This window comes from Cherax quadricarinatus, chromosome 86 (genome assembly GCF_038502225.1).
Source record: "Cherax quadricarinatus isolate ZL_2023a chromosome 86, ASM3850222v1, whole genome shotgun sequence".
NCBI classification, from domain to species: domain Eukaryota; kingdom Metazoa; phylum Arthropoda; class Malacostraca; order Decapoda; family Parastacidae; genus Cherax; species Cherax quadricarinatus.
The window spans coordinates 2,714,487-2,734,984 of NC_091377.1; the positions used below are offsets into that span (position 1 = coordinate 2,714,487).

The 20,498-nt window shown below is 41.1% G+C and overlaps 1 protein-coding gene across 1 annotated transcript in view; it reads left to right on the forward strand.

Annotated features, from left to right (window-relative positions):
• The first annotated feature begins 10,420 nt into the window (after positions 1-10,420).
• The window catches only part of LOC128703077 (uncharacterized), a 116,812-nt gene continuing 106,734 nt past the window's right edge, over positions 10,421-20,498 (forward strand). Inside the window, exons 1-3 of the mRNA XM_070103563.1 lie at positions 10,421-10,662; positions 17,792-17,943; positions 20,201-20,291. Coding sequence (XP_069959664.1) covers positions 10,620-10,662; positions 17,792-17,943; positions 20,201-20,291 — 286 coding nt within the window. The 5' untranslated portion in view covers positions 10,421-10,619. The remainder of the gene's footprint in view (positions 10,663-17,791; positions 17,944-20,200; positions 20,292-20,498) is intronic.

Consider the following 20,498-nt stretch of genomic DNA (forward strand, 5'->3'; position numbering starts at 1 on the left):
CAGCCTTCTCCTCGCTGCAACATTCATCACCCACGCTTCACACCCATATAAGAGCGTTGGTAAAACTATACTCTCATACATTCCCCTCTTTGCCTCCAAGGACAAAGTTCTTTGTCTCCACAGACTCCTAAGTGCACCACTCACTCTTTTTCCCTCATCAATTCTATGATTCACCTCATCTTTCATAGACCCATCCGCTGACACGTCCACTCCCAAATATCTGAATACGTTCACCTCCTCCATACTCTCTCCCTCCCATCTGATATTCAATCTTTCATCACCTAATCTTTTTGTTATCCTCATAACCTTACTCTTTCCTGTATTCACCTTTAATTTTCTTCTTTTGCACACCCTACCAAATTCATCCACCAATCTCTGCAACTTCTCTTCAGAATCTCCCAAGAGCACAGTGTCATCAGCAAAGAGCAGCTGTGACAACTCCCACTTTGTGTGTGATTCTTTATCTTTTAACTCCACGCCTCTTGCCAAGACCCTCGCATTTACTTCTCTTACAACCCCATCTATAAATATATTAAACAACCACGGTGACATCACACATCCTTGTCTAAGGCCTACTTTTACTGGGAAAAAATTTCCCTCTTTCCTACATACTCTAACTTGAGCCTCACTATCCTCGTAAAAACTCTTCACTGCTTTCAGTAACCTACCTCCTACACCATACACTTGCAACATCTGCCACATTGCCCCCCTATCCACCCTGTCATACGCCTTTTCCAAATCCATAAATGCCACAAAGACCTCTTTAGCCTTATCTAAATACTGTTCACTTATATGTTTCACTGTAAACACCTGGTCCACACACCCCCTACCTTTCCTAAAGCCTCCTTGTTCATCTGCTATCCTATTCTCCGTCTTACTCTTAATTCTTTCAATTATAACTCTACCATACACTTTACCAGGTACACTCAACAGACTTATCCCCCTATAATTTTTGCACTCTCTTTTATCCCCTTTGCCTTTATACAAAGGAACTATGCATGCTCTCTGCCAATCCCTAGGTACCTTACCCTCTTCCATACATTTATTAAATAATTGCACCAACCACTCCAAAACTATATCCCCACCTGCTTTTAACATTTCTATCTTTATCCCATCAATCCCGGCTGCCTTACCCCCTTTCATTTTACCTACTGCCTCACGAACTTCCCCCACACTCACAACTGGCTCTTCCTCACTCCTACAAGATGTTATTCCTCCTTGCCCTATACACGAAATCACAGCTTCCCTATCTTCATCAACATTTAACAATTCCTCAAAATATTCCTTCCATCTTCCCAATACCTCTAACTCTCCATTTAATAACTCTCCTCTCCTATTTTTAACTGACAAATCCATTTGTTCTCTAGGCTTTCTTAACTTGTTAATCTCACTCCAAAACTTTTTCTTATTTTCAACAAAATTTGTTGATAACATCTCACCCACTCTCTCATTTGCTCTCTTTTTACATTGCTTCACCACTCTCTTAACTTCTCTCTTTTTCTCCATATACTCTTCCCTCCTTGCATCACTTCTACTTTGTAAAAACTTCTCATATGCTAACTTTTTCTCCCTTACTACTCTCTTTACATCATCATTCCACCAATCGCTCCTCTTCCCTCCTGCACCCACTTTCCTGTAACCACAAACTTCTGCTGAACACTCTAACACTACATTTTTAAACCTACCCCATACCTCTTCGACCCCATTGCCTATGCTCTCATTAGCCCATCTATCCTCCAATAGCTGTTTATATCTTACCCTAACTGCCTCCTCTTTTAGTTTATAAACCTTCACCTCTCTCTTCCCTGATGCTTCTATTCTCCTTGTATCCCATCTACCTTTTACTCTCAGTGTAGCTACAACTAGAAAGTGATCTGATATATCTGTGGCCCCTCTATAAACATGTACATCCTGAAGTCTACTCAACAGTCTTTTATCTACCAATACATAATCCAACAAACTACTGTCATTTCGCCCTACATCATATCGTGTATACTTATTTATCCTCTTTTTCTTAAAATATGTATTACCTATAACTAAACCCCTTTCTATACAAAGTTCAATCAAAGGGCTCCCATTATCATTTACACCTGGCACCCCAAACTTACCTACCACACCCTCTCTAAAAGTTTCTCCTACTTTAGCATTCAAGTCCCCTACCACAATTACTCTCTCACTTGGTTCAAAGGCTCCTATACATTCACTTAACATCTCCCAAAATCTCTCTCTCTCCTCTGCATTCCTCTCTTCTCCAGGTGCATACACGCTTATTATGACCCACTTCTCGCATCCAACCTTTACTTTAATCCACATAATTCTTGAATTTACACATTCATATTCTCTTTTCTCCTTCCATAACTGATCATTTAACATTACTGCTACCCCTTCCTTTGCTCTAACTCTCTCAGATACTCCAGATTTAATCCCATTTATTTCCCCCCACTGAAACTCTCCTACCCCCTTCAGTTTTGTTTCGCTTAGGGCCAGGACATCCAACTTCTTTTCATTCATAACATCAGCAATCATCTGTTTCTTGTCATCCGCACTACATTCACGCACATTTAAGCAACCCAGTTTTATAAAGTTTTTCTTCTTCTCTTTTTTAGTAATTGTATACAGGAGAAGGGGTTACTAGCCCATTGCTCCCGGCATTTTAGTCGCCTCATACGACACGCATGGCTTACGGAGGAAAGATTCTTTTCCACTTCCCCATGGACAATAGAAGAAATAAAAAAGAACAAGAGCTATTTAGAAAAAGGAGAAAAACTTAGATATATTGTGCAAAATGGATATGGATGTCATCTTTGAACAGTCAGCATTAAAAATATTAACTTGTTTCTCAAAGTGAGTCAAGTAGCCAAATGCTCATCTAGGTTGATTTCCCTTTTTCCAACTATCTATTAACTGACATCACTGTAGACTAGTATAACTTGACTTTTTTGTAGCACATGAGTACACCCTTCACACTGCTTCAAGACACACGAGTACTACCTTCACACTGCTTCAAGACACATGAGTACTACCTTCACACTGCTTCAAAACACATGAGTAGTACCTTCACACTGCTTCAAAACACATGAGTACTACCTTCACACTGCTTCAAAACACATGAGTACAGTGGACCCCCGCATAACGATTACCTCCGAATGTGACCAGTTATGTAAGTGTATTTATGTAAGTGTGTTTGTACATGTATGTTTGGGGGTCTGAAATGGACTAATCTACTTCACAATATTTCTTATGGGAACAAATTCGGTCAGTACTGGCACCTGAACATACTTCTGGAGTGAAAAAATATCGTTAACTGGGGGTCCACTGTACTACCTTTACTTTTTAGCACATAAGTACACCTTTTACACTTCCAATAAGCACATAAGTACACCTTTCACACCACTTTTCCCTGCAGTTAGCTTCCATCTTTCTTGCAGTGCTGTATAACCCTCATGAGTTTACCATTTTTTAGCATAATAATAATGTTATCTGTCACCAATTTGCTATTTGAACCTCAACTCATATTTTCACACTATTGTCCTTCCCTCAATACTCTACCTCTTCCCTTTGACTATTACTTTCATAGTGTATATATGCTCTATATATGTATATATATACAGTGGACCCCCGCATAACGATTACCTCCGAATGCGACCAATTATGTAAGTGTATTTATGTAAGTGCGTTTGTACATGTATGTTTGGGGGTCTGAAATGGACTAATCTACTTCACAATATTTCTTATGGGAACAAATTCAGTCAGTACTGGCACCTGAACATACTTCTGGAGTGAAAAAATATCGTTAACCGGGGGTCCACTGTATAATGGAATTCTGTATGGTATATTAAAATGAAATGCTTAATATGTGTTATATTATCCTATTAATGGCTACAACATTAAAAATTTACTTCTTTGCATTTATTTAATTCATATTAAGGGACTCAGAAAAACTGGTTAGCTGGACTTGAGTCCTGGAGGTGGGAAGTACAATGCCTGCACTTTAAAAGAGGGTTTTGGGATATTGGCTGTTTGGAGTGATATCTGAACTGTCATATCTGAGCGCCTCTGCAAAGACAGTGATTGTGGGAATGATGGTGAAAGTGTTTCTTTTTTGAGGAACCCCGTCTCAGTGGAAGATGGCGGATGTGTTAAAAATTAAAAAAAATTAAGTTCGAAACCTGTATGAGTCATTCAGTGCAAGACGTGGTGGAGGCTCGATCCTCCGTCTGCTGAGTGCGAGACAGATGCACTTTCTATTTGTACTCGCCTATAAATTCTTCACAGGTAGTAAATATTACAAGGGATTAAAAATTATTAGCAAAAGTCTTCACTTGTGAGGCAAATGTAAAGGTGTGTAATATCCCAGGTCATTTCTCTCTACAGCAGTTTTCTCTCTGACCACTCTTGATGCTGGAGAAGGATCTTTACTTCCTTGGATCAAACCTGATTGCCTTCCATTCCCCAGGCATTGTATGACCCACTGGGTTTAGCACTTCCCCACAAATATAATGATAATAAGATCTTTATTTACTACAAGTACATGTACAAGGTATACAGTCCTAGCTGACATCAATGACATACTACTATATAGAAAGCCGCTTGTTATGCAGAGCATTTCGGGCAAATTAGGTCAGTTTTGTCCCAGGATGTGACCCACACCAGTCGACTAACACCCAGGTACTCATTTTACTGATGGGTGAACACAGGCAACCGGTGTAAAGAAACACGCCCAATGTTTCTACCCTCGCTGGGAATCGAACCCAGGACCTCAAAGTGTGAAGCGAGAACTTTAGCCACCAGGCCTCTCTTCACTTAACGACAGAGTTCCGTTCCTAAGACCACTTCGGTAAACAAATTTGTCGCTAAGTGAGGAGCCATACTTTGATACTGTTTTAATGTCACCTTTGCACCATTTATACCCCTCAAGGAAGGTTCCTTGATGTTGGTGAGGGGCTCTTGATTTAGGGAATTGGATCTGTGCTCCAGTTCCCCGAATTAAGCCTGAATGCCTTCCACATCCCCCCCCCCAGGTGCTGTATAATCCGCCGGGTTTAGCGCTTCCCCTTTGATTATAATAATAATAATAATGCACCATTTATAACATTTCTGGTATATTTTTAAATGTTTTTACAGTAGTGTACTGTATATTGTAATAAATAGAATAGAAGAAATCACTTTTAATATACATTATTTAGGTATGCATACTGGTCCGAGTCGTCGGTAAACGAGTAAGTCGCTAATTGAGGAGAGGCTGTAATAATAATCCTCTCAAAATGTATATCCCTTTAAGGCTCTTGGTCTAGGGAATTGGAGGTATGCTCTTCCTTGGATCAAACCTAATTACTGTACTTTCTACTCTTCAAGTGTATGACCCAAATGGGATCATGCACTTGGGAAGTATAATACAGTGGACCCCCGCATAACGATCACCTCCGAATGCGACCAATTATGTAAGTGTATTTATGTAAGTGCGTTTGTGCGTGTATGTTTGGGGGTCTGAAATGGACTAATCTACTTCACAATATTCCTTATGGGAACAAATTCGGTCAGTACTGGCACCTGAACATACTTCTGGAGTGAAAAAATATCGTTAACTGGGGGTCCACTGTAAATTATATCGAATGTAATAAATTGTATCGGATTCAAATCGTTTTACTAGGGAGGGATGATGCTAAAATTTTTGCCGATGTAGATATTCAGTTTCAGGTCGATGTAAGTACTATCAAAATTAGTTGATATCACTGGTGCTGATACTTTGATACCCCGATAGTTTATATCTTATTGGATGGCCATTGTCAAGTGAGGGCCGACCGAGGGTGCCTTGCTGGCTTGATCCCTTCATCCCTTCTGGCTCCTCAAGGGAGGTTCCTTGATGCTAGTGAGGGGCTCTTTATCTAGGGAATTGGATCTGTGCTCTGGTTCCCTGAATTGAGCCTGAATACCTTCCATCCCCCCTCCCCAACACGTGCTCTATAATCCCACGGGTTTAGCGCTCCCTCATGATTATAATTATAAAAAAAATCGTCCCTTCTGGGGATGTGCCTTGATGCCAGTGCAGGGGGTCTTGATCTTAGGAACCAGATTTGTTCTCTCCTTTGCATCAAACCTTAATAACGCTCAATAGCTAGGCACTATATGACCTCTCCAGGTTTAATGCCTTCTTTTGATTATTATAAAAATGGCCACAAATCTACTACTTTCCCTAATGGGGCCAGTCCCTGGACCCATTATGTACCTCTGTAATCTGTAAATACCTTTGTAACGTGTCATCATTGTGACTAGACCTACGTGGAGTTCATTACCTTTGTAAATTGTGAGTTCATTACCTTTGTAAATTGTGAGTTCATTACCTCTGTAACTTGCTCAGCTATCAAAACTTTGGAGTCCAGTCCCTGGACCAATTATGTACCTCTGTAATCTTTTGACTATTGCCCACAGGATGGATATGAGGTGCATAATAAACATATTAAACTAAAACTAAACCCTAATATGTAAGAGGTGCAAACAATCGCAGACGGGCGATCTTAATTATGCAAGACAAGCCATGGGGGTGGAAATCTTTAGCTCTAGATTTCCACCATTCCTGGCTTGTCTTCCATATAAGAGGTATACAAGTAGGGGTGTATCTACGAGAAACAGTGACTGGAGTTTACCTGGAGTTTACCTGGAGAGAGTTCCGGGGTCAATGCCCCCGCAGCCCGGTCTGTGACCAGGCCTCCAGGTGGTGACCAGGAGCCCCTGTCCAAGCATCTGACACCCATCTTTTATATAACTTAACCATAAAAATCAGCTCAAAAATACAAGTCAAGCTCATTAATCTTCTAATTAACAAACTACATGAAAATTACAGCTACACCTTCCTTATTTTCACTGATGCTAAGTGGTCTATGAGGTGCTCAAATTCAGTTTTTTTCAGTTTCTTATACAGTGGACCCCCGGTTAACGAACTTTTTTCATTCCAGTAGTATGTTCAGGTGCCAGTACTGACCGAATTTTTTCCCATAAGGAATATTGTGAAGTAGATTAGTCCATTTCAGACCCCCAAACATACACGTACAAATGCACTTACATAAATACACTTACATAATTGGTCGCATTTGGAGGTGATTGTTAAGCGGGGGTCCACTGTAATTCTACATTCAGCAGAGCAAGATCACAGAGTCTGCCTTGATCCATGGAGTCTCTCAAATAGGAAAGTGTACTTTTAACTTGCTGAATCATCTCTCACAGCTGCCAACAGAAATTGCGATGGTTAACATTATCAGAATAGCAATGTGAAGATTGGGGAAGACGCTCTCATATCCATACTGAGCAATAAATTTGAAAAGCTCTTTAGGTCGAATGTTGATATCGACTTGATGTGAACATTCTCCAGTACAAAATTTCTTCATATAGCTGCTGTCTGTCAACATCAGAGCTGTACAATTTGGCTAAATTTTCACATTTCTTCATCCACGAACCTTTCATCCAATTCTCCGTGAAGATGATCGAATGTTCCCTTCATGAATTTATCATTTCCTCCCTGGCATTCATCTTTCAACTTCAATATTCCATTCTTAACAGAGACCGAGTCCTTCTTCGAGTGAGTCACTGACCAACACGTCTCTTTCATCATCAAAATGATCTCAGAGAGCTTTCAAATCCAGGGCAGCATGGTGGAAGTTCATGATTGGATCCAGTAGCCTCTTTTGAATACGATCAATGCGAATGATATTTTATTCCAAAATCCTAGAAGTCAGAAAATCGTAACTTAGCATGCAGTTATACAGTTGCCTTGCATCCCTTCTTGTTTCACAGGTCTCATTTTCATTGTCTACCATGTCCTGGAGAAGTTGAAGTATCTCTTCAAGGTGTTTGTTGATGGGCTTTACTGCTTGTCTTTGCACTCCATCTAGTTTTGGACTCCAACTTAACAACCACAGGTACGGCGTTTTTTTTTTTAGCTTTTCCCAGCACTGTGTTGAACGAGAGAAGAACACGTAGAAAGCTTTGATGATTCTAAAAAACTTGACCATCATTGTATCCTGCTTGGCTGCATGTACACCCACAAAGTTGGGTGAATGATTGTCGCAGTTCACAAATGCTGCCAGGTTGTTTTTCCTCACTTGTTCTTTGATGAACACTACTTCTGTGTCCAGCCATCACAACAGTGTTGTCATAGCACTGTGACCGACAGTCTCATAGCTCCATTTCGTCCTTCTCTAGCTGCTTCAAGATATCTTCAACCAGCCTCTCAGCATTCTTCTGGTTCCTCTTGATAAACCCAGGGAAGGACTCTAACACGGACTGTTTTCCTTTAAAAATCAACTTCCATGAACCCAACACTTTTGACATCTGCTCATGGTATGCTTGATCAGGAGTCGAGTCGAGCATGAGACTACAGTACTTGGCTTTACAAATGCTTCTCAGTAAACTCTGGCGAACTTAGGATGCCATAATTTGAATGAATTCGCTCTGGGCACCCAGTGAAAGATGAAACGTGGATCCAGGATTATTTTCCACACGAGTGGGGTTTTCTTTCCCACATTCACTCCGTGTCACTTGAGGTGTGCTCAAGGCACATTCCTTTAAGAAAAAGGAGGAGAAGATGTAAACTAGAAAGAGAGGGACACTCCCTATACAGGCGAAGGCGAAGAATCACAGAGCTGCTGAAAGGGGCCAGTATATTTACAAAACGAGGATAATTATCACATGTGAGAGAATGTATTTCACGGAGCTGTAAACCCGTGTGGGTTATTCAGCCCATGGAGTATTGTAAGCCCTGCACAGGATATACCCTGATGGGTGCATTCTTCTCAGAGTATATGAGTAAGTTTATTTAGGCACAGGTACACATAGGTACAATTATCATAGTGTAAATTACCCAGGACAGCCAACAAAGGACCCATTGGGCTCCTTGTAATATCTTTTTACTTAAACCTTAAAAGTTAAAACAGCTAAATAACTCACCTGTGTAAAAATGCTACATTATTATAATTATTATAATCATGGGGAAGCATTAAACCCATAGGATTATACAGCGCATGGGGGGGGGAATGAAAGGTATTCAGGCTCAATTCAGGGAACCGGAGAACAGATCCAATTCCCTAGATCAAGATCCCCTCACCAGCACCAAGGAACCTCCCTTGAAGGGAAAATGCTACAGTAAAAATAGATGTACTAGGAATAAGATAAACTGAGTTATTTACATTAACGTTGAAGAGAGGATCAGCTTATAATAGGTACCTGAATGTTAGTTTTAAAAGAAAACCCTCTTCCTACTTACTGTAGCTTCATTCATTAGGTGTCTTTTAGCTTTCTTCCTGAACTGGCTCATGCTAGGACAGGCTTTGACATGTACACGCAATCCCTATTAATTTCTATTTTAGGGATTAAAGCATTCTTGGGCCAGACGAGCCTGCCCCAAGGCCGGGCTCTGGGGATAAAAACTCTGGGACTTCATTAGGGACCCCAGTGGAATTAAGTCATTTTGACTTTTTATTGGGATTATCCTAGAGGGACTAGTACCGAACTTGCACACGAAAATCACTCACTACGAAAGCAAAAGACTTGGCAGACGATGCACCATCCCCCCAATGAAAAGCAGGGGTGTCACTAGCACGTTAAGAGACCATACAATAAGTGTCAGGGGCCCGAGACTGTTCAACTGCCTCCCAGCATACATAAGGGGGATTACCAACAGACCCCTGGCAGTCTTCAAGCTGGCACTGGACAAGCACCTAAAGTCGGTTCCTGATCAGCCGGGCTGTGGCTCGTACGTTGGTTTGCGTGCAGCCAGCAGTAACAGCCTGGTTGATCAGGCTCTGATCCACCAGGAGGCCTGGTCACAGACCGGGCCGCGGGGGCGTTGACCCCCGGAACTCTCTCCAGGTAAACTCCAGGTAGGTAATCAACACATATACTGCTATGTATGATAGCTTGTATAATCGTATTTGTATGTACCTGTACCTTAACAAACTTAATGAAGGTACAGATGCAGCCTTAAAAGGCGCGTGTGTGTCCCTGTCTCCTATTATCATGTTCATTTTTACCCTATAAACTACCTTGTCCATAGTTACTATCGCATTTCTTTTGTCTGCTTTCGTAAGGTGAAGTCTACGATCTTTCCTTAATTCACCTTACGAAAGCAGACAAAGCAAATGCGATAGTAATAATGGACAAGGTAGATTATAGGGGAAAATAGCATATTTTTAGAAGATAGGGGAAATAACATGCCCCTTAATGACCCTCGTGCAGTCGACAGGCTTTAAACCTTGTAGGCTGTATTCTCAGTTAATCTCAGCCTGGTCTGTGACCAGTTAGGCTGTGAGTGGGGAAGATAAGACAAGAGAAGGAGCAGATTATGATATCAGGAGCGGCGGTCAAGTGGTTTTAGCCCTCAGTTGCTGGCCTCACACCCCTCGTTACAGTCACAGCCTCATACACTCAACCTACACTCGCTTATTCCCACCTGTCTGTGGTCACAGAGGGTCAAGCCTCAGCTCCTGGCCCCCACCTCTTTGCTGTGTCATTTATTACCGTATATTCCGTGATTTAAATACGATTATAACTGAATAGGAAAAGAGGGGGAGTGAACAACAGTCAAGTGTTCACGAAATAAGTCAGTTCAGTATGTCTGTAGAATAACAATGAAGCCAAGACTATTCTTACTAAATCTGCTTCTCATCACTGGTAAGTACATTATATTTTGCTAAGTGGAAGTAGTACCTTGATGATGTTGGCTGATTAATTCGATTTTATAACCTGTGGACTACCCGATGGTCATTAAGGAGGATTGTAACCTACTCACCTGAAATTAGAAATATTTTAATACCTTAAATAGGGATTTAAAGTAAACTCTGTGTATATACACTGAGATACATACACCTGTGTATATACACTGAGATACATACACCTGTGTATATACACTGAGATACACCCGTGTATATACAATGAGACGCATACACGTCTGTATATACAATGAGACGCATACACGTCTGTATATTCAATGAGACGCATACACGTCTGTATATACAATGAGACGCATACACGTCTGTATATACAATGAGACGCATACACCCCTCAGTGTATATACAATGAGACGCATACACCCCTCAGTGTATATACATTGAGATGCATACACCTCTGTGTATATACGAGACGCATACACCTCTGTGTATATACGAGACGCATACACCTCTGTATATATACAATGACACATACACCTCTGTGTATATACAATGAGACCCATACACCTCTATATACAATGAGACGCATACACCTCTGTATATACAATGAGACGCATACACCTCTGTATATACAACGAGGCGCATACACCTCTGTGTATATACAATGAGACACATACACCTCTGTATATACAATGAGACGCACACACCTCTATATACAATGAGACGCACACACCTCTGTATATACAATGAGACGCACACACCTCTGTATATACAATGAGACGCACACACCTCTGTATATACAATGAGACGCATACACCTCTGTATATACAACGAGGCGCATACACCTGTGTATATACAGTGAGACACATACACCTCTGTATATACAATGAGACGCACACACCTCTCGGTGTATATACAATGAGATGCACACACCTGTCAGTGTATATACAACGAGACGCATACACCTCTGTATATACGAGACGCATACACCTCTGTGTATATACAATGAGACGCATACACCTGTATATACAATGAGACGCATACACCTCTGTCTATATAAATTGAGACGCACACACCTGTGTGTGTATACAATGAAACGCACACACCTGTGTGTGTATACAATGAAACGCACACACCTCTGTGTATATACAATGAGACGCACACACCTCTGTGTATATACAATGAGACGCACACACCTCTGTGTATATACAATGAGACGCACACACCTCTGTGTATATACAATGAGACGCACACACCTCTGTGTATATACAATGAGACGCACACACCTCTGTGTGTATACAATGAAACGCACACACCTCTGTGTATATACAATGAGACGCACACACCTCTGTGTATATACAATGAGACTCACACACCTCTGTGTATATACAATGAGACGCACACACCTCTGTGTATATACAATGAGACTCACACACCTCTGTGTATATACAATGAGACGCACACACCTTTCAGTGTACATACAATGAGAGACGCACACCTCTCGGTGGAGGTATGTGTTAACGAATTGTTAAAATCATGAATATATGTTAAAATTTCTCTAAATGTGGAAGAATTAAACCAGTTTCAATACGGATAATAACCACTGAAACAGAATGGAGTTTCGATTCATAACGGAAGTGACCCGGGTTCGATTCCCGGGTGGGTTGACCATATAGTCAAGTCACCTAACACACGTTTAGCACTGAATGACCCTCACTGGTTTAGTGTTCTTATGAATACTACAATAATAAGAGAAAAATAAAAAATACACAATACCGAGACTGGAATTATACACAAAGTATATGTACAAGGCTGAAGACAAACTCAGTTGGATCGAAACGTTGACGTACGTTTCTCTCCTGTGTGTGAATTGCGCATGAAATAATAATTATCAATTATTATTATTATTAATTATTAATTATTATTATTAATTATGAACTAATCATAATCCTTACAATTGTTACCTCGTTCATTTATCAGTAAACAGATATCCAGGGATACAAACAGACTGTTGTGGGTGGCATCCTGGGGAAAGGGGGGGGGGGGAAGGGATGGTAGTATAGATAGAGCTGGACTTTGAAATGAGCCAAGATAATAACATCTCTTACTCTGTTAGACTCATTAATGTCAATAATGAGACATAATAACATTCACACTTAAAACTTTACCAAGAGGAGATTATGTTAAGTTTGTCAGGAAACAGGACAAGTGTTTCGTTTTGGTCATCTGACCGAGGCCTTCCACAGGCTTACCAGTCTAACCCTTTAAAATTTATTAAGGTTATGGATTTTGTTACACACACACACACACACACACACACACACACACACACACACACACACACACACACACACACACACACACACAAATGTTTTTGTGTGTGTTTGTTTTTGTGTTTGTATTCACCTGGTTGTGGTTGCAGGGGTCGAGTCACAGCTCCTGCCCCCGCCTCTTCACTGGCCGCTACTAGGTCACTCTTCCTGCTCCTTGAGCTTTATCGTGTGTGTGTGTGTGTGTGTGTGTGTGTGTGTGTGTGTGTGTGTGTGTGTGTGTGTGTGTGTATTTCTAGGAACGAAGGAAAGCAGCTGACTTTACTGGTGTACCAAAAAGAGACCTCGTTCAGCTTAACCCGTAGAAATAATTTGTAAATAATACACGTTAATATCTAAATTAATGTGGGTTATCCATCGCAAGACTTAGTATCAAATCATTTAGGTACAGCGACACAGTTAGTCATCATACATAGTAACATGCAAAATAACCACAGTTAGTCTTCCTGAAATGCATCGGCATGATAGGAGCTTTCTTAAATAACAAAAACGCACAATACCGTGACTGGAACGATACACAAATAACCCGCACATAAAAGAGAGAAGCTTACGACGACGTTTCGGTCCGACTTGGACCATTGACAAAGTCACAAAGTGGCACGTCGCAAATCAGTATTGTAATTACACATTGTAAGTTATGCAAGGTAATAAGCTGAAATATTAAGTGAATTTTTGTTGTAATTTTAAGTTATTTCATTAATTTCTGAGAAATTAAGAAAACTCTAGGAAGAGTAAGAGAGCCACAGAAACGATTAAGTAAATAAGTGAAATTAGATTAAGTGTTGTGGTGTAAAGAAACTATGAATGGTGTAGTCAGTGTGTTTTCCTAGCCAGATAATTATCAGTGAGGGTCTGAACAACAGTCTTGATGATAACACCCAGAGATACTCCACACAGATTACTGGAAGACGGAATCACATTGATCACGGGTTATGTCACTGTACTCAAGGCACACTACTGTGTGTGTGTGTATTTGTGTGTGTGTGTATTTGTGTGTGTGTATTTGTGTGTGTGTGTATTTGTGTGTGTATTTGTGTGTGTGTATTTGTGCGTGTGTGTGTATTTGTGTGTGTGTGTGCATTTGTGTGTGTGTGTGTATTTGTGTGTGTATTTGTATTTGTGTGTGTGTGTATTTGTGTGTGTATGTATTTGTGTGTGTATGTATTTGTGTGTGTATGTATTTGTGTATGTATTTGTGTGTGTATTTGTGTGTGTGTGTGTGTGTGTGTGTGTGTGTGTACTCACCTATTTGTACTCACCTATTTGTGGTTGCAGGGGTCGAGTCCTAGCTCCTGGCCCCGCCTCTTCACCGGTTGCTACTCTCTCCCCGCTCCATGAGCTTTATCAAACCTCGTCTTAAAACTGTGTATGGTTCCTGCCTCCACTACGTCATTTTCTAGGCTATTCCACTGCCTTACAACTCTATGACTGAAGAAATACTTCCTACTATCTCTCTGACTCATTTGTGTCTTCAACTTCCAATTGTGGCCTCTTGTTTCTGTGTCCCCTCCCTGGAACATCCTGTCCTTGTCCACCTTGTCTATTCCACGCAGTATTTTATATGTCGTTATCATGTCTCCCCTGACCCTCCTGTCCTCCAGTGTCGTCAGGCCGTGTGTGTGTGTGTGTGTGTGTGTGAACTCGCCTATTTGTGGTTGCAGGGGTTGATTCACAGCTCCTGGCCTCGCCTCTTCCCTGGTCGCTACTAGGTCCACACACTCCTTGCTCCATGAGCTTTATCGTATCTCTTCATAAAGCTATGTATAGATCCTGCCTCCACTACATCACTCTCCAGATTGCTCCGTTTCCTGACGGCTCTATGACTGAAGAAATACTTTCTAACATCTCTGTGATTCATCTCAGCCTTCAACTTCAACTTGTGACCCCTTTTTGCAGTGTCCCATCACAGAAACATTCTATCCCTATCCACCTAGTCAATTTCTCTCACCATCTTTTAACTTATGTCCCTCTTATGCCTCCCATCCTCCAGTGTCGACAGGTTGATTTCTCATATCCTCTCATCGTAGGACATACCCCTTAGCTGCGGGACTAGTCTTGTTGCAAACCTTTGCACTTTCTCTAATTTCTTGACGTGCTTGATCAGGTGTGGGTTCCATACGGGTGCTGCATACTCGAATATGGGACTGACGTACAGTGTACAGTATCTAAATGACTGACGTACAGTGTACAGTATCTAAATGACCCGGTGGGTGGGTGTGTACTCAATGTGTGTCTGTGTGTGATTGAATAAAGCTTATTTTTTTTAATCACATATCACTTTGAGGAATCAGATACATATGCGACACTTGGGCATCTCTATTGCCTAAACGTATCGCCTGCACGGGAGGCTTTTCCAATCAAATACACAGGTACATAACACTGGAGACATTACAAGTGATAAATTTGAAGATACGAGTCCCTTAGCCAGAGTAGAAAGTTGTCAGTCCTCGAGCATGAAGCACTGTCATGGAACCAGACCTTATATACTGGAGAAGCAATGTGAAGCAGCTGGAGGTGACTGATGACCTCAAAAAATACTTTAACTGCCTACATTGCTGTATTCACCTGTATTCGACTGAAGAAGCCTCCTGTGTAGGAGGCTTTTTCAGTTTAATTATATATATATATATATATATATATATATATATATATATATATATATATATATATATATATATATATATATATATATAATCTACACAGGAACCGCCCAGGGAGGTACTACCGTCCTGCCAAGTGAGTGTCAAACGAAAGCCTGTAATTGTTTTGCATGATGGTAGGATTGCTGGTGTCTTTTTTCTGTCTTATAAACATGCAAGATTTCAGGTACTTCTACTTAACACTTGGGTCACACTACACATGCATGTACAACCATATACACATCCCTCTGTGTTCTATTTTCTTACTAGTTCTTGTTCTTATTTATTTCATCTTATCTCCATGGGGAAGTGGAACAGAATTCTTCCTCCGTAAGCCATGCGTATCGTAAGAGGCGGCTAAAATGCCGGGAGCAAAGGGCTGGTAACCCATTCTCCTGCATATATTACTAAATATAAAAGGAGAAACTTTCGTTTTTCCTTAACGAAATGAAAAGCGGGTGACATCTACGACAACGCGAGGCTGGTGGTGCGTTCTCTCCCGGACGCTAGAGAAGGTAGAGTATAAATAACAAAAAAGGCACAATACCGTGACTGGAACAATACGCAAATAACCCGCACATAGAAGAGAGGAGCTGACGACGACGTTTCAGTTTGACTAAATGATTCAAGTCGGACCGAAACGATGTCGTAAGCTCCTCTTTCCTACGTGCGGGTTATTTGTGTAGGGTAGAGTATAGATTTCTGTATGGGATATGTAAGAGAGATATTAATATAACAGTTGTAATAATAGCGTATAACCGTTCAATCTAGTTGAATGGTTATTCCCTTGTCTATGGTCACAGGCGTCTGTGGATCACTTCTCAAGTGAATCTTTCAACAAAATGGCGGTATCCCACCGAGGCAGGGTGACCCAAAAAGAAGAACGAGTGTTTGCTTTTAAATTCAGTAATTTATACAGGAGAAGGGGTTACTAGCCCTTTGCTCCCAGCATTTTAGTCACCTCTTACAACACGCATGGCTTACGGAGGAAGAATTCTGTTCCACTTCCCCATGGAGATAAATAAAAAAGGACAAGAACTAGTAAGAAAGAAGAAAACTGAGAGAAAAGTGTATTTATATATGCTTGTACATGCATGTACAGTGTGACCTAAGTGTAACTAGAAGTAGCAAGACGTACCTGAGATCTTGCATGTTTACGAGACAAAAAAGAGATCACCAATCTTACCATCATGCAAAACTAGTATACAGGCTTCCTTTTTACATTCACGTAAATATCCCAGTAAAACCATACAAACAAAAGTATAGTGTGTATTACCTCCCTGACGTAAACCAGAGCCACTTAGATCACCGGATCAGTTTCTCCAGTTTGTTGTTGTCACGATATTGCAAAAACTTCCTTCATGGGCAGAAGCGATTAACATACTATCTCGGCTATCCACTCCCAAAATGCTTTGAATAATTATGGTCTTTACCGTGTATGGTAACTTATATCATTCAATTTCTTTACAATGTATCATCTTGGTAAATGCATTTGTTTATGCTGTGAACACAACATTTGCTTCCTGTTAGCTCTTTCTGAAAAAGAAATTGTGTGGGCACCAGCTAGGGCCCTGAAGACCCATTAAATAGTCAAGGATTATGAGGAGATTTTTAACATCGTAGCCGAGTGGTAACAATGTTTGCTCTTGTTACAAAGGTTGTGGGATGGGCCCTTAGCTCTTCCTTACACGCATATGATAACTGCAACTAGACGGGGATCGAATCCAAGATATTTAACCAGCCTTCCTGGACATTAGGTAAATTTTTCGATGTCATAGTCCAATAGACCACCATGGTAGCCATTTGACCAATTTCTTAGCTATTTGGGTAGTATGCCGCCCATTCAACTATTTGTTACCCTATAAAGTGCGCAGAAGTCGACTTCTGCGCACTTTATAGTGGACTAAGCCATAGAGAAATTTACGTAGTGTCCCGGGAGCCTGATTGAATATCTTGGGTTCCCAGTGGAAATAAGTCATTTTGTCTGACTTCTTCTTTTGTGGGGGAGGGGGGTGGGTTATCCTAGGTAATTTACACACATGTTACTATGTATGATAATTGTATATATGATTAAATAATCTTACTAGACGCAGAATTGTTACCTTAAAACCACTTGTTTCGTGGAGGCATTAATACGCATATATGTTGAGAAATGTTTCTGCAGGTGTGTTGGTGAGGGCAGCTGAGGGAACCAGTTGCGGACAGGATGAATATCAGTGTCCTGTCAGCCTTGAGTGTATCAACAAGGACTGGTTATGTGATGAGTTTCCCGACTGTGATGACAAGACTGATGAACCACCTCATCAAGACTGCTCGGTGAGTTTTGATAACCCTTCATCCATTAATTACTTTTACCCCTGATGATTGGTATGAACCTTGTCAATAGATACCGAGATACTGGTTTAGAAAGATATATAAGTAAACACAAGGGCATATTAGAAAATAATAATCAGTAAATAATAATTAGTAAATAATAATCTTTATTTACTACAAGTACATGCACAAGGTATACAGCCCTGGCTGACATCAGTGACATACTACTATATAGAAAGACCTTTGTTATGCTGACTATTTCGAGCAAATTAGGTCAGTTTTGTCCCAGGATGCGACCCACACCAGTCTACTAACACCCAGGTACCCATTTTAAACTGATGGGTGAAAAGGAAGAGACAGCATGTGTCTTATGGAAACCACATTGTTAATGTTTCCCAGCCGTACCGGTGGAGATTCGAACTCCGGACCTAGGTGTGTGAGCTGAGTGCTCAAGTGATCAAGCTACAAGGCACCGTAGGACGATGATGCGTTAATATTGGTCAATAAAGAGCCCCCAGATGTTTCTCGTGTATCTCATCACTTATTGGTGTCATTATCCTATAATCTTACCTTTTAAACGGGTGTACCCGTAAACCAGTGGAAGGCGTCGACGCACAAGTTTAGCCAAAAAGGGGTTTTATTAATCCACTTCAGAGAAAAGCAGTGGAAAATATGAAACAAAGCAGAAGATTGATGTAATCAGTCCTTCGGACTAGAGATAATTGGTTCAGTCGTTGTGGCATGAGACCAGACCTCTTGCTATGCTTGTATCAAGGCTGATACGAACAAAGCTGAGATATAAACACATTCTTATCAAAGCTAATGCGAACAAAGCCTTGATACAAATATGTTGCTATCAAGGCTGATACGAAGAAAACCTTGATATAAACATAAGTTCGTATCAAGGCTGATGGACTCTAGACTCAGGAACTGATTATACTTGAGAGTGTAACTGGAAGGTGTTTCGGAGATCAATGCCCCCGCGACCGGGTCCATGACCAGGCCTCGCGGTGGATCAGGGCCTGATCAGCCAGGCTGCTACTGCTAGCAGCACGCAAACCGACATACGAACCACAACCCAACTGGTCAGGTACTGACTAGGTGTCTGTCCAGCTCCTTGAAGACAGCCAGGGGTCTATTGGTAATCCTCCTTACGTATGCTGGGAGGCAAATAAACAGTCTTGGGCCCCTCACACTTACTGTGTTCTTTCTTAACGTACTCGTGGCGCCCCTGCTTTTCACTGGGGGGATGTTGCATCTCCTGCCAAATCTTTTGATTTCGTAAGGAGTGATTTCTGTGTGTAGATTTGGGCCTAGTCCCTTTTGAATTTTCCAAGTGTATATCATCGAACTTCCCCCTTACATCTCCCACTACTTTTCTCCGAATTATTTAAAAAAAAGCGAATGGCGAAACGTTTCCTCGTTGAATATACCCAAGTGTTACCCTAGTGTTTCACACACACTATCCCTTGAAAGAAAATGACGAAACGAGATTATTCGTCCTTTTAAGGGAATAAAGACGCCCAGTGGGTAAAAACAAGACCCAGTTGCAGAGGGCAGTATATTGAGACGTTTCGCTCGTGAAATAGGCTACTGAGACTGTTAATCTATCTCATGAACGATGAGAGGGAAGCCTGTTGACCTCTAGTGTGATCAGCTGAGATGACTGGAAAGGGAAGCCTCTTGACCCCTAGTATGATCCTCAGCTGAGATGACTGGCAGTTTTTCTTCCAGTCATTTAGCAGTAACAAAGCATAAATAATTTGTATTACTACATTAATAAATAATTTAATGCAAACTATCATGTTTACATACAATCTTTACTCAGTATCGACAGGATTTATTCACCGGGAAGTTGGTGAGTGAGACGCATGTGAAGAGCTTCGACCACGAGCTAGGCTTCTTCAGTCCCCAAAAACAAATATTTCTCAAAGGCTGATGGACTGATTACACCAGCTTTACCTCGTAGCTACTGCTGCTTCCAGTTTATTCTCTGTATTTGACTGATGAAATCTTCGGTGTAGGCGAAACACAACAATTACGATACCCAACTGTTGCATATTTGTCTTTCTGGTTAATTTGTCGGTATTAAATACCATTTTGTATGCGTCTCAGGGTGTAGAAGATGAGAGTTGACTTTAATCCTTGTCTTATGGGAAAAAATTCTTATTTGGTGGTGAAGAGATTATGTGACATCTTTTCGAACCCTCGTGCAGTCGATAAGCTTCAAACCCCATTAACCTATTTGATTTTTTCTCAGGGGGACACTGGCGGAGATGCCGACGAGAACGAGAGTGCCGATACGTCAGGTGGGGTAGTGCCGCAGGGCCAGGACAGTGCCAACCAGCCATGTAAGTCTTATGCAGGTTCAGGAGAATTACCCATAATCCTGTGATTACCGTCCACTCGTTAGCAAGAACAGAAGAATGAAGGTTAGAGCTCAGTTTGGGCACTTCATGAGAAACCTGCTCATAAAGTACCCAAACTGCATATGTGCCCCTGAAACAATGCAGCTGACTTTCTGTCAGCGAGTTTTCTGTTAGTGATATATTCAAGTA